This window comes from Marmota marmota, unplaced genomic scaffold (genome assembly GCF_001458135.2).
Source record: "Marmota marmota marmota unplaced genomic scaffold, marMar, whole genome shotgun sequence".
NCBI classification, from domain to species: domain Eukaryota; kingdom Metazoa; phylum Chordata; class Mammalia; order Rodentia; family Sciuridae; genus Marmota; species Marmota marmota.
The window spans coordinates 5,662,958-5,678,175 of record NW_026000240.1 but is presented as its reverse complement, the minus strand read 5'-3'; the positions used below and the strand labels follow the sequence as shown (position 1 = coordinate 5,678,175).

General features: G+C 36.9%; 1 protein-coding gene across 4 annotated transcripts in view; it reads right to left on the bottom strand.

Annotated features, from left to right (window-relative positions):
• Nucleotides 1-15,218, bottom strand: part of Hspbap1 (HSPB1 associated protein 1) — a 63,098-nt gene that overhangs the window by 19,316 nt on the left and 28,564 nt on the right. For all 4 annotated transcript variants that reach the window (XM_048794561.1, XM_048794562.1, XM_048794563.1 and 1 more), the window contains 2 exons: nt 14,643-14,824; nt 247-383 (listed from right to left, as the gene is read on the bottom strand). In XM_048794561.1, the coding sequence (XP_048650518.1) occupies nt 247-383; nt 14,643-14,824 (319 nt within the window). The remainder of the gene's footprint in view (nt 1-246; nt 384-14,642; nt 14,825-15,218) is intronic.

Below are 15,218 nucleotides of genomic sequence, written 5' to 3'. Positions count from 1 at the left end.
CATGGCTGAGAGGCTTGGAAACCACCATTTCACCTGTTACCCTCAGTTCACAAAAAAGGAAACAGAACCAGAGGCAAAGAGGGCTGTTCTGGCTTAGGGCAGGCTAACAGGATAGGCTGGGAGTAAGGCTTGGGGTCCTCCTGCACACTCAGTACACATTCCTCTGTCCCTGCTTGCGTGTGCACGTGAACACACACACACACACACACACACACGCATGCACACATACGAACCCTTGTGCATTACCTTCCTTGTACCTGGAATACTAAGTTGCAACCATAGGAGTCCAGATGACAGGGGGTATGGGCTCCTGAGGAGCCAATCCACAATGTACTTTCCTGTCCATTTCTTCCAGGAAAACCAAAATCAGACCATATCACGTCCTGTTTTGAAATGAAGGTACAGTCCATCAAGAACTAACTGGCCCCTCTGTTGGCAGTGTTGTACATTTTCACTTAACACATCTGTTTTTGGCACTTAGAATAATCTCTTGCAGAAAATGCTACTGATGAGGAAGGAGGAGGATAGGTTTCCAGGGCAGTGTAAAACAATCATTTTAACCAAAAACATATCTGAATACCCTCACTAACAGTAGTTATTCATTAAATATATACTAACTACTCACAACATGCCAGGAACTGTTCTAAAGCTTGTGATGAATACACAAAACAGACAAAAATGCCTGCCTAGACGAAGCTTAGATCTGTTGGAGATAACTAGCAACAGACATAATTATGCAGCTACCTGGGGAAGAATGTTTCATGCAGTAGGAACAGGGAGTGCCGTGGACATACTGCATAAGCTCAATTTAGGAAGTCAGGAAGCCAGAGTCCCTTTAGGTTGTGTAGATATTTGTAGGCATGAGCAACTTACCAATTTTTTTACTTCAATGACCACATAAAAAAGCCTGTCCTAGATTAGTAGAATCATTTAAAACTATCAATGCTGGATCCTTAGCTCTTACCTACTAAACCAGAGTCTTCAGGTGGATGTGTTACAACATGGCTTTTGAAATACACACCAAGATGACTTTCGCTTCCCCCTTCGCCCCGCCCCCCGAGTCAAATATTCCTCAAGTGTAAAGAATTTTAGAATAGTTGGCTCAGAGCTCTGGACTTGGATTCTCCTTGACTCCTGTAGTCAAATCCTGTCTGTCAACCACTGAGAAAAGCCTGTAAAATTAGGATTCAGGAGCTTGTAGCTCAAGAAAATAGGGCCAAATCTAACCCAAATCCATGGAATTAAAAATACTTACATGGAATCACCATTTGACCCAGCTATCCCACTCCTCAGTCTATACCCAAAGGACTTAAAAACAGAATACTACAAGGACACAGCAACATCAATATTTATAGCAACACAATTCACAATAGATAAATTGTGGAACCAACTAGATGCCCTTCAGTAGATAAATAGATAAAGAAAATGTGGCATATATACACAACGGAATATTACTCAGAATTAAAAGAGAATAAAATCATGGCATTTGTAGGTAAATGGATGGAGTTGGAGAATATAATGCTAAGTGAAGTTAGCCAATCCCCCCAAAAAACAAATTTTTTTCTCTGATATAAGGAGGTTGATTCATTGTGGGGTTGGGAGGGGGAGCATGGGAGGATTAAACGAACTCTAAATAGGGAAAAGGGGTGGGAGGAGAAGGAGAGGGCATGAGGGTAAAAAAGATGGTGGAATGAGATGGACATCATTACCCTAAGTACATGTATGAAGACCTGAAGGGTGTGAATATACTTTGTATATAACCAGAGATACGAAAAATTGTGCTCTATATGTGTAACATGAATTGTAATGCATTCTGCTGTCATATATAACAAATTAGAATAAAAAATAAATAACTAAAAAAATTTTAAAAATACTATGAGCCCAGCACAGTGGTGTACGGCTGTAATCCCAGTGGCTGATACAAGAGGATTGCAAGTTCAAAGTCAACCTCAGCAACTAGTGAGGCCCTAAACAACTTAGTGATATCCTGTCTCAAAATAAAAATAACAAATGACTGGGGATGTGGCTCAGTGGTTAAGTACCCCTGGATTCTATCCCCAGTACCAAATAAATAAAAAATAGAAAAATAAAGAGACATATAAAAATGGTTTTGAGGAAGACTAGAAAGAACAAACTCATTGTTCTCTTGAGTGATAGCTGTTACAGCAGGGTCAGTCCTATTATACAGTTTGGGGTGGATGGCAAAAATCCCTCTGCATGGATGCCTAACATAGTACCTGGCTCAGGGTCAGCGCTTGAAATATACAGGCTGCGGGAGGGAAAGTAGAGTCTGTTGAATTATGGGTAAATGGTTCAACACTTTTGAGCATCCATCATATACCTGGTGTGATGCTGAATGCTGGGAATTAAAAAATTAATATAACACAGGCCTACCCTTCAAAGCCAATAATGGAAGATGGTCCCATCAACAGAGCCTTTTGATATAACATGACAAGTGCTCTAACAGAAATAAGCAGAGGATATTCTAAGATCATAATAGAAGGGTCACAGGCCCAAGCAGGGAGCTTAAGGGAGTTTTCCAATTAGCCTACTCCTCAAACAACTTTTGATACCTCAGAAGAATTTAACTAAGGGCAGCTGAAAGACATTCACTATAAAAACGAAAAAAAGGGAGATTTGCTTTAGTTAAGAAAAGGACCACTTAACTTGATTCTTAATCTTGAAAGATATAACCCTTTGGGAATCTAATGAATGCCAATGCCTCTCTTAGAAAAATGTATACAAACAAAAATATTTCAGAAATACTTCAAGGACTTCATAAACCAACCCTGGGTGAAAAACTCTGTTCTAGAACCCTGTTTCAGAAAGCATTACCAAGGGAAGATTTTTTTTCTACAGAGTGGGGGTTATGGCATGAGAAACTGAGAAGTCAGGAGACTTCTTTTCTGGCACATTAATTAATAACTTTAAAAAAGCAGAATTATTTTTGGAATGATTAGACCAGGGTGAGCTACCTACAAATCAGCTTTCCCTCTATAGTCTCTTCAGAGTTGGGATTTTCTTTCTAACCCTAACCCTAACCCTAACCCAATTGAGTTCAGTTACTTTTGGGTAACTACAAATGTCTAGTTAGTACAGGTCCAATAGAATCTTCCTTGAGTCTTGCTAGAAACCGGGAACCTGTTTGGCTGTGAAACCAAAACGTGTGCTTGGCGGGGTAAGCCATCCTGGAGTCTACTCACATTCATTCAAGAGCTAGAAAAGTCGTTAGAAACCACCTATCTCCAGCATATTCTATTTACACCATCACTGAAAAAGGGTAAACAAGTACGTGTTGACTGCTCAATATCTACTTTCTTGTAACTTTCAGGAAAGGGTCCCAGATCTACTTTCTATAGATACAGAGAACAAATTTATTTTCTCTTTTTCCAAAAATCGCAATCTTTAAATTATCTGGAAAACTACTCCTCCTTTATGGTCGTTGTTTCTTAAACCTAGACTTGGTAACATTAACTTTTCTTTCCAGTGGTTCTTTCAACTTCCTTTACACCTCCATAGTCTGGTTCCCAAACTGAACCCTCAGCAGTATCTTGTACATGGGACTGCACCACCCATGGCCAGGACATCATACTGCTAATATACTGTCAAGACAGCATGCTTATTTTTAAGCAACTGAATTATACCAAGTTGGGCCTGCCTTTTTTCTTTTCTGTTTGACTGCTGCCTAGTCATGACTTATAAGTAGATTCTAGTGAAAAGCCATGAGGATCCTATATTTATTCCTCTTAAATTTAATCTTGTTGATTTTTGCTTGATGTTTTATAATGTTTAGATTAACCTCTACGTGATTCCCCAAATTTCATCTCCAGTGCTAAATTCTCTATGATTGGGAGGATTTTACCTTGTGTTTCTGTAGTTTTATCAAGAGCTGTTCACCATTTTGAAAAATTAGATCATTAACAACACAAACTCATGACATTTAGATCAGCAATCTACACATCAGTTATCAGTCTGTACTTCTATCACCTCACTGTGATGACTGTGCCTATAGCCTGTAAATATACAAATATACCCATTTAGCTATGATTTCAATGTTAAATACAAAACGTTGGAAAGATTCAATGGAATTTTATTTTAATTATTTTACACTGAACTTTTTTTCTCACTGGCACAAGCATCTGATTAGTCATGGCTTTTAATCAGGAGTGAATATCTACAAATATTTGTTTAAGTTCTTCTAAATTTACAGTTAGGGCATTTTAAAGACTGGATGTGAAGATAATTATATCATCCACAAATTACCTCTCAGGACTGTGAAGGGGATACAGGTTCTGATATGAGAACTGCTATCATATATACCATTTCTATAGCTCTCACATCCCCATTCAAATCTGTCCTGTAAGATGCAATTTAAAAGTCCTTCTTTGAACACTTCCATTCTCTGTCATGCAAAGTTAGTCATTCTCTCTGCTGGATTCCCAACACACTGTCCTCTGCTTCAAGCAACAACAGTGATCTTCTGAACATAAAATCCAAGTCCCTCCCTGGCTTTGCCAGATGTTCTCTCTGCATGGGGGGCCCCCCTCAACTCTCCAACATCTCAACCACTCTCCACCTCGGACTTCAGTTACACTGGCCTTCTTTCTCTTTTCCCAAAAAGGTAAATTCTCTTTTCCAGGGCCTTTGCACATACTAATCAATATGCCATTGTTTTCTATGTAGTCACAGAGCATTTACCCATCAAAATGTTATTTTGTTGTAAATTACTACCTTTTAAATTCTCCTTTACAGGTAAGGAATTTTAATAATTCTTTAAAATTACATGTGTAGGTAATTACATCATCTACAAATAGCATTTCTGGATCATAAAGAGTAAGCAGGATCTGAGACAGCTGAGAATCACTGATGTATCAGATTTACTTGAATTGACACATATCAACTGATTACATGTAACATGCTAGTCAAGGATGGAAACAAAAAAGTGGAAGGCACAAATGTCTCCAGTATCAAGAACTTTACAATCTAGTTGGAGACAACAATTTAATATAAAAAAATTATTGCCTCTCCACAAAACATTCAAAAGGCCATTTCTATTGCTATTGCACAACTGCATGATAAATTAAGAGGTCAGAAATGGCTGAAATTTGGTTTTCCTCCTTCTCTATCTTCATCATTCAACAATGAATGAATGCATCAATACTTAATAGTACTAACAGTACTAAAGGAACTTTGCTTTTTCCTTTCCTGTGCTTCAGGGAGGACAGCAGATTGTCAACCTATTAACTGGTAAATAAAATGACTGTTAGGTGGCTTGCCCCAGGCAGCTGGCCAGAGCATCTCCCCTTGAAACTGCTGTTCCTATGGTTGCATGAAAATTGCTATTCCTACTGACTTTAAAAGCCTCCCTCCCCTACTGGGAAGAACATCCTTGGCCACGCATTAAGAATGACCTCAGGATGATGAGACAAAGGAGAGCACTGCTCTTTGAAATCCTCCTTGTACTGCTACAATTCTCTAAGTCCTTCTAATTGCTGCACACAGAGACCCCAGAGGAACTGTCCCTTTTACAATGTAAATCTTGCTTCAATTTTTCATGACTTTCCATGAACAGAGTCTGGCAGAAACTGCCTATCTTTCTTCATACTTAATCCCTGATTTCTTTAGGGGAGATAATGTGTCCACCTTAGAGACCTCCATTTCCCAGCCTCCTCTGTAGCTAAGTGAGGACATGAGACTGCATAGCAACCATATGCAAAAAAAAGTTTCAGTGAGACCTCTGGGACACTAGATTAGAAGGGAGACAGAGCTGAGAGTATACTTTTGCCCTTCTTCCTTTCCGGAATACAGCTGCGATGGCTATTTTGGAACATGAGAGGGCTGGAAGATGGAAGCATGCACGGAAAGGAGAGAGCATAAAGACAGGAAGAACCTGGCTGGCTTCTTCAGTATGATGGAGCCTCCATTTCAGCCCTCCTCTCTGTTTAGAATGGTAGTCAGTCCATCTCCCAACTTTCTTTACACAAGGAAAAAGATCACTATTAAGCCTTTAGTTAGGCTAATTCTATTCTGAGTTTTCTACTATAAGCAATTAATGTATATGTTTCAACATTCTTGATAAGGTACTATATTCTAATACATTAAGTAAAAAAATAATGAATTACATTGAAATTCAGTAGGCAGTTTTATACTCTTCAATAGAAAAGCTTGGTTTCCACATTAGACTTTAAAGTCCTAAAAAAAAAGAAAAAATAAATAAAGTCCTATGACATCCCAGTCTTTTATTTTACTCAAAATGGCTTCTTCAATTTCTTCCACAGTGAATATAGCACATGCTCAAAAGTTGCTGAGTTACTGAGAGAGGTTACTTGATCTACTTTTATTCTATACTTGAATAGCTCTTAAACCTATTCCAATAAATGAGTTAAATAACTCTTACAGAATCAGACACCATTTTTAAAATGCTGTATAAGTAACTGAATCATCTGTAATCTTACAGTCTCCACCAAACAAAACAAAACAAAAAACCTGAAGAAAAACTGGTAAGATGGTTATATAAGAGAGAATGGTAACTTCTTTCAGCCTACCAGGCAGTTCATAACTCAAAATAATTCAATCTTAAAAAATAATTAATTCTTAAGTTGTTTAGTTCTAAAAGTATATTATTTGGTGAAATAGTTTAAGAATACCTTCACATAGTACCCCCATCTCTGCTTAACAGATAAGAAATCTAGGTTTCAAACAGGTTAAATGAGCTCAGGTTAGCTTATGCAGAATACGGGAATGCCCCAACTCAGAAATATTTGTTCTTTCACCTACAACAAGCTAGTGATCACAGAGAATTTGTGTTAGTCTGTCACATGAAAGTTGTCTCATTCTAACATTCTCCATGCCTAAATAATAAACTGGTCACATATAATTCCACAATGACCTTACCTCTTTTAAAGAAGATTTTTTAAAAATATTTTTTTAGTTGTCAATGGCCCTGTATTTTATTTATTTATATATGGTGCTGAGACTCAAACCCAGTGCCTCACAAATGCCAGGCAAGTGTTCTACCACTGAGCTACAATCCCAGCCCTTAAAAAAAATTTTAAGTGGCTTTTTTAGATGTAGATGGACACAATAGAGTTATTTATTTATTTTTTTATGTGGTGTTGAGGATTGAACCCAGTGCCTCACACATGCTAGGCAAGTGCTCTATCATTGAACTATAACCCCAGCCCATAAGCTTACATCTTGATTAAAAAAAAGAAAACCAACAAAAATGGAACTTTGAAATATAACATAATTAGCTATAACTACTATACAAAACTTATAAAGGGAAGGTATAGGGGAGGAAAAGTGAAAGGACTGGGAAATGAAATTGATTAAATTATGTGCTTATATGAATCTGATATAAAAAATTCCACTATTATGTATAATTATGAAGTCAATAAAATTTGAAACAATTTATGAATGATAAAGATTTCAATTTAAATTTCACCCAGCCCCTTAAATGGATATTATATATTAGCAAGTACTTACTTAAATCTCTTTTTTCCTTAGGAAAATTACCTTAGGAACATAAACAGAACAAGATAGGTAAATACCTAAATTCTTTCATGCTAACTTGCCTCATCAGAAAGCATCACTGGCCATCAGACCCCTTTAATCATCACCAAATCACCTGCCTCAGTTTCAACATACCCCCATGTTATAAAGTCAGGACAAGTTAGAACTGATCCACCACTTACTGCATTTTGGGATTCTGCATCCTGGTGACTTAATAAGACTCTTGCCTCTCAGTTGCCAATCTAAAACAACACAAAATTTATTCTACCTGAGAAACATTCTTGGGGCAAAATTCTTTTTTCGTTGTTGGTTTTTTGTTTTTGCATACTGAGGATTGAACCCAGGGCCTTGCACATGCTAGGCAAGCACTGTATTACTGAGCTACATCCCCATCCTTATATGTTGATTTGTAATATATATTTTTTTAAACTGGGGATTAAATTCAGGGATTCTTTACCATTAAGTTACATCCCCAGCTCTTTAAATTTTTTTTTTTTTTTTTTTTTTAAATTTGAGACAGGGTTTCACTAAATTGCAGAGTTGGCTTCAAAACTTGTGAACCTCCTGCCTAGGCCTCCAAACTACTGGGATTACAGGCATTCACCACCATGCCCAGCTATGTTGATTATTTCTTCTTTCTTCTTTCTTCTTCTTCTTTCTTCTTCTTCTTCCTCCTCCTCCTCCTTCTTCTTTTCTTTTTTAATGTTGATTCTTAATAGCATCAATTACAAGGATACTAATTGGTAACTACAATAGGTAAAACTTGTCATTCTTACCTAATGAGTCAGAGATAAAGAAATTTTATGTGATACTGTCACAAATTCCCTACCTCCTTTGGAAGCAGAAGATGAACTGTTTGAAAATGCTTTACTTAGATTGGTCAATGATATGATATATAACTAAAATATAATGAGACTAATTTTATGTGCCATATGTTAAGGTCTGTTATGTGTCAAAATTATAATTTTAGGCCATTTGTAAGGTTACCAGATATTTTCCAATCATATCAGCATTTATATCAGTATATTTATCTGTATAAATAAATATTATATATTTACCAGTAGATGAATTTAATTTGTGGGAGCAAAGGGTTAATAGAGGGAAACTTAAAGAAACGATCTTAAGTAAAAATGTATAATGCTAATAGAAGGCTGAAGAGAGCTAAGAATTTCTTATCATGAATGGTAAACACTAAAAGAGAAGGAAGATCAATAGAGCAAAAGTAGAGAACCAAGGGCAATGGAGGAGAGGGAAAGGGGAAGAACTGGGGAATGAAGTTGACCAAATTATGCTACATGCATCTATGAATATATCAAAATCCATTCCAATTTTATTTATCCTATAATGTATCAATTAAAATAGATTGATAGATAGATATAGATAAATAGATAAAAAAGACTGAAAATGCTACCCTTGATTGATCAACTAGAATCAATAAACTTAATTCACTGACAAGAATGAAGCCAAGGTTTAAGTCAAAACATTTTCTGAAAGGCTCTAAAGACTAAAGAAATAAACAAGATATGGTAAAACTAGGGGGAAAAATATACTCAAGTAGTCATTCAAATACCTATTATGTATTCAGCACTATGTCAGTGATTTGGGGGAATAAATAATTTTAAAACATAGTTCAAAGACCTTATAATATTATTAGAGGCATAAGACATAAGGTTCTATGTCATGGACCATTTAAATAAAAATCTAAATAGAAATTGGGAATGGAGGCAAGTGACACACGGATATGGGTTCAAGTAGCTGAGGTTTCAGAGCCAAGGCTGAGTCTGAGCCAGGCCCTAAAAAGCAGGACTTCAATAAGCAGAAATTCAGAAGGGCAGGAGCAGAGGCCAGAAGGTGAGAGGGAACACTGGTACATCAGCAGTCAGTGAGGAGACTGGACCAGGCTTGTGCAGAGAAGACAGGTAGGGTGAGTCAGTGGGTGAGAGGCTTAAATACTATCTATATTAATTTCAAGTCATAAAATGTTTTGTTAACATGATTAATATATTTTAATATTTTATCTGGAGCATGATGGAAAGAGTATATTTACAAAAAACTATTTTAGAATTAGAGGAGGAGTTGGAACTGGAGGAGTAATTACTGAAAGGGAGGTTGTACACCGGAGGTTCCCTGAGACACTTTCAGGGGATCTGTGAGGTCCAAACTATTTTTGTGTTATTTGTCTAATTCACTGTGTTGATGCTCACATTGATGGCGCATAAGCAATGACAAATTAAATTGCTAATGTCAAGGCAGTGGGACCAATTTTTTAAAACAACACTTAATTGTAGCACTTAATTGTTTAAAACAACAACAAAAGATTTATTGGGGTATAACCTAAGTTCAATAAACAGCATATATTTAAGGTACATATTATACCCCTGAGAAACCACTGCCACAATTGAGATGAAATTCTGATCATGTCCAAAAGCATCCCGGTGCCCCCTCACCCTCATTCTCAGACAACTACTTTGTCACTACAAAATTAGTTTGCAAGTTCTAAAATTTTATAAAAATGGAATTATACAGTAAGTATTTCTTTTCATACTAAGACTAAGCAAAGGCAAAGTAAACATTAGAACAAAGGAGAACCCAAGATACAGAGGGTGATTTCTCATCATGATAAAGGGTTGATTCACCAAGAGGACATCATAAACCTAAACATATACGAACCTAATAACAGCTTTCACATGCATGAACAAAAAAACAAAACCTGATACACCTAAAATGAGGAAAAAACAAGTACATAATTATCATTGGTGGATCTCAGTACCACTTTCTATATAATGGGTAGAACACATATACAGAAAACTACTGAGGATACAGGAGACTTGAACCATCACCCTGACTTGACATTTATACACTCCACCCAACCACAGAAAACACAATATTGTCAAGTATACATGAATGTCGATCAAGATTAACTATATTCTGGACCATAAAATAGATTTCAATAAACTCAAAAGGACTGACTTCATACAAAGTATGTTTTCTGACCACAATGGAATTAAATTAAAAATCAATAACAGAAAGCTGAAAAATTCCCAGTAAGTCAAAGATGAAATCACTAGACAAATTAGAAAATATTTGGAACTGAATTAAAATGATTTTGCAAGCTATATTTTGAGATATATGACCTTGAAAGCTTTCTAATGCTAAAGGTTTTTGTAATACGAATGGTGATGATATTAGCAAATATGACTTTTTATATTATGGAATCTATTGAGTACACTGAAATGTACCAACATTTGCAAGACCTACACAGCTCAGCAAAGCAACATTTTATAAATAGCCAATGAATTATATTACCTAGGATCTATTCTGTTCAAGATAGATCAATGAATTTTATTATGTAAAAGTACAAAGAGTTTATTCATTTTGGGTTGAGATTCTACATGGCAACTAATGACCCTTTAAGAAACTATCCCTTGCCTGTAATTCCAGGGACATGGAGGAAGCAGGAGGATGGTAAGTTTGAGACCTGCCTCAGCAACTCAGTGAAGCCTAAGAAACTTAGTGAGATAAATAAAAAATAAAAAGGGCTGGGGATGTGGCTCAATGTAAAGTGACCCTCTCCCCACCTACACACACAAAAATCACAGATATAAAGAAGAATAACAAAGAAAAAAGGGGAAAAAAAGAAACTATCCCTTGTCAAATGTGAAAATTCCACAATTATCTGAAAAGGCTATTAAAATACTTCTGTTTTCTTTTCTTTTTTTTTAGCTGCATATGTGTGTGAAGCAAGATTTTCTTCATATCCTTCCAAAAGATCAATAAATTCTAGCAGCTTGACTGAAAAAGCAGATGTGAGAATCCAGCTGTTATCTACAAGCCAGACACTAAAGGGCTGGCAAGAATGTAAACAATCTTCTCTTGTAATAAAAAAGCTTGAAACAATGACTAATAAGATTTAATGACCTAATGGATTATAGTAGTCAAAACAAAACAACAACAACTTATGTGCTTGTGATATAAGAAGACTTGGTACCCAGAAAACTTTAAGTTAAAAAGAAGATATGATCTGAGTAGACTTGGTCCTTCATAGCAGAATTAATCACCATAATGTGAGCTGACAGAAAATTCATTCAACTAAAAAGATCGGATTTTATAAGGGTTTAATTAGAATTCCAGCACATTACCGAAAAGCTGTCTTTTATGTCTGCACATAATGGCCAGGTCACGTGTCTGCCTAGTGCTGGCTGCCTGGGATAGAACTGAAGCACTGACAGGGTCAGATGAGGGATGTATCCTAGGTCAAGAGAGCCAGACTCCCTGTAGTTGAAAGTGCTTCATCCTGGCTGCAGAGCCCCATGGGGCTGCATGTATTTGGACCCTCTGAAGGCACAGCAGGAGCTGAAGCTCTGGAGACAGACTCAGTGGGTCAACTCCTCCCTAGTTGTATAATCTTTGAAAAGGTTACCAGAACTTTTTGGTGCCTCATTTTTCTTAAAAAAGGGGATAATTATTAAATTATTATGAGCATGAAAAATGTAAGGGGTTGGGGTTGTGGCTGTGGCTTAGTGGTAGAGAGCTTGCCTAGCATGGGTAAGGCACTGGGTTTGATCCTTAGCACCACATACAAAAATAAACAAATAAAATAAAGGCATGCTGTCCATCTACAACTACAGGAAATTTTTTTTTTTTTTTAAAGTAAGGTGTTCTGAAAAGTTTAGAAAGGTATCAAAGATAAGTACTTGATAAACATTATATTCCCATGATGTTTTACTTGAAATTTGGAGTAAGAAGGCACTTGTTCAATTCTACAGAGTTGCTGGGGATATGAGAAATATAACAAAGTACTCTAAAAGCTAATTAGGAAATCTTTAATTTCCGGGATTAAAGATCTATAATGTGATCTGAGGTTAAGAGAGAAAACATCTATTTCAAAATTATTTAAAAATAAGTAAATAGATTTGGTATGGACTTTGGATTCAGAAATGTTTAATGAATATTTTCAAATTTAAGCACTTAGGATGGTGTGAGAGAGCACACCTATGGTGCTGGGAGACTGCAGTGGGAGATGGCTTGAGCCCAGGAGTTGGAGGCCAGGCTAAGCAACACAGAGAGACCCCATTTCTAGAAGAGAAAAAAAAACCCAAAAAACACCGGACAGACAAACAAATAAATCAAGCATTTATTTCATGGCTACAAGAATAAAGATACACCCTCAACTAACAATTATGGAGCAAGGTGATATAGTTTTCAATAAAAAGTAAAATTAGCTGGGTGCACTGGCATATGCCTATAATCCCAGCAGCTCAAGAAGCCAAAGCAGGAGGATCGTGTGTTCAAAGCCAGCCTCAGTAAAAGCAAGGCACTAGCAAGTCAGTGAGACCCTGTCTCTAAATAAAATACAAAATAGGGCTTGGGATATGGCTCAGTGGTTAAATGCCCCTGAGTTCAATCCTCAATACCCTCCCCCCCAAAAAGTAAAATTATTCAAGCAAACATTTTTAAAAGTTAATAAAGGAAAGCTGCAAAATATTAGTTGAATTATAATAACTATGTAAATACCTTGATGCAAAGAGAAAAATGAAAATGTAGGTTGAATGGAAAAAATTCTTTGGCTCTGGAACCAAAGAATAATCATCCTGCACGAGAGAAAGGCCAGAGGGGTGGTGGTAACAGGTGGGAGGGGAGGAGCAGGGGGAAGAGCCTGCAGTGCTGAGGGTTTTTGTATACTTGTCTCTATACAAAACTAAGAGCAGTGTGAGGAACTCTGGAGCTGTGGCCTGATTATGGGCAAGGCAGAGCCATCCAAACAGGCTCCCTGGGAACGCACTCACCCTTGCCCTACACCTAAGACAAGACAGAAACCAAACCTGGGAGTTTGCAAAATTACCCCACAAAACAAACTGGCATTTTGAGGTAGAAGTCATGTAAAAGAAAAGAGGATATGGTAGTCTGCAAACTGTTGACAGTTATGTCAACACACACCAATGAACTTCCATATTCTGCACATTTTTTGCAGGTCTTCTACTACCAAATACCAGGAGCCTAAAATTTTCTGTCTCAGGCCATAAACCATCAGAGAAAAATTAGCTGTACTAAACCCCAGAGCAGACAGCATGGCAGAGTGACATAAATGCTTCCTGGGAGAAGCATTATATCTCTACCTGCCTCTTTGATGGAACAAGAACTTCCATGTAGGTCAGCAGCAGACGAAGTTTTAAACACAGGTATTTTCTAGTATACTCTAAGCTACTCAGTACCACTCAAAGGCAAAGGAGGGGTGCGTAGCAAGTTTAATGAGTAGGAAAACAGAAGCCTGCTGATCTGCGTCAATCAAACACACTTCTTTTGAGTAGACCTTTTGGCTTTATTGGGTAAAATGCTCCAGCCTCACAGTCACTATTTATGAGACAAAAAGGCAGTTAAGGTAGAAAATACCAGGAAGATTGTAATTTAGGATCTTTTAGTAAAGCACATTCTTTCTAATTTTTTTTAACTGGTGCCCTATAATTATGTGTAATAGTGGGATTCATTATTATATATTCATACACGCACATAATATAACAATATAAATTGGACAACTTCATTCCCTAGAACCTCTCCTTCCCCACACCTCCTTCATCCCTCTGGTCCTCTCCTCTATTCTACTGATCTACCTTCCATTTTCATGAGACTACCTTCTACCTTTTTTCTCCCTAGCCACTCTTAACTTTCTGGGTCTGGGTTATTTCACTTAACATAATGCTTTCAAGTTCTACCCATTTTCATGTAGATGACATAATTTTATTCTTCTTTGTGGCTGAATAAAACTCCACTGTGTACATATACCACATTTTATTTATCCATTCATCTGCTGATAGACACCCAGGCTGGTTCCATAATTTGGTGATTGTGTATAAACATGGGTATGCATGTATCGCTATAGTCTGATGAGTAATTGTTTTTAGGATAAATCCCTAGGTACAGTTGGATCATACGGTGGTTCCATTGCTAGTCTTTTGAGGAACCTCCATACTGATTTCCATGGTGGTTGTACTAATTTGTAATCCCACAACAGCATATGAGTGTTCCTTTTCCTCCACATCCTTTCCTGCATTTATTACTAAATAATTTGTATTTTTGATGGTTCCCATTCAAGAGTAATTTCTTACCAAGATGAAAAGGAATGTATTACCTACCTGGAAAATATCTGTCTTGTCTTCAAATAGACTAACAAAATATTTGTAGTCAGCATAAGCCCAGAATTTAGAATGATCATAATCTTTAAATGGTCCAGAATCATTAGACTGGTCACAGTTCCAGGTCAGAAATTCTTCAAGTGTAGCTTCCACATAACTACAAGCAGTTTCAAATTGGGGAACTGTAAAGTAAGAGAACACACTTAAAAAAAATTTTTTTTTTTGTTATAGATGGACAATTCTTTCTTTCTTTCTTTCTTTTTATGTGGTGCTGAGAATCGAACCCAGTGCTTCATACATGCTAGGCAAGGGCTTACCACTAAGCCAAAACCCCAGCCCCTCGAACATACCTTTTTTTTTTTTTACTTCATCCTAAAGAGCATTATTTACTTATGGTTTATACAATGACATAATATTTATTTTTTAAAAGGTGTAAGGAGCACTTCAATATATTGAGCTGATTATATATACAGCCACGTTTATACATACTGCCATACTAGTGTCTGCTGTATTCTGCTGCCCTTCCTATCCCCCCTCCCCTCCCTCCTCCTCCTCCCTCCCTCCTCCCCCATCCTA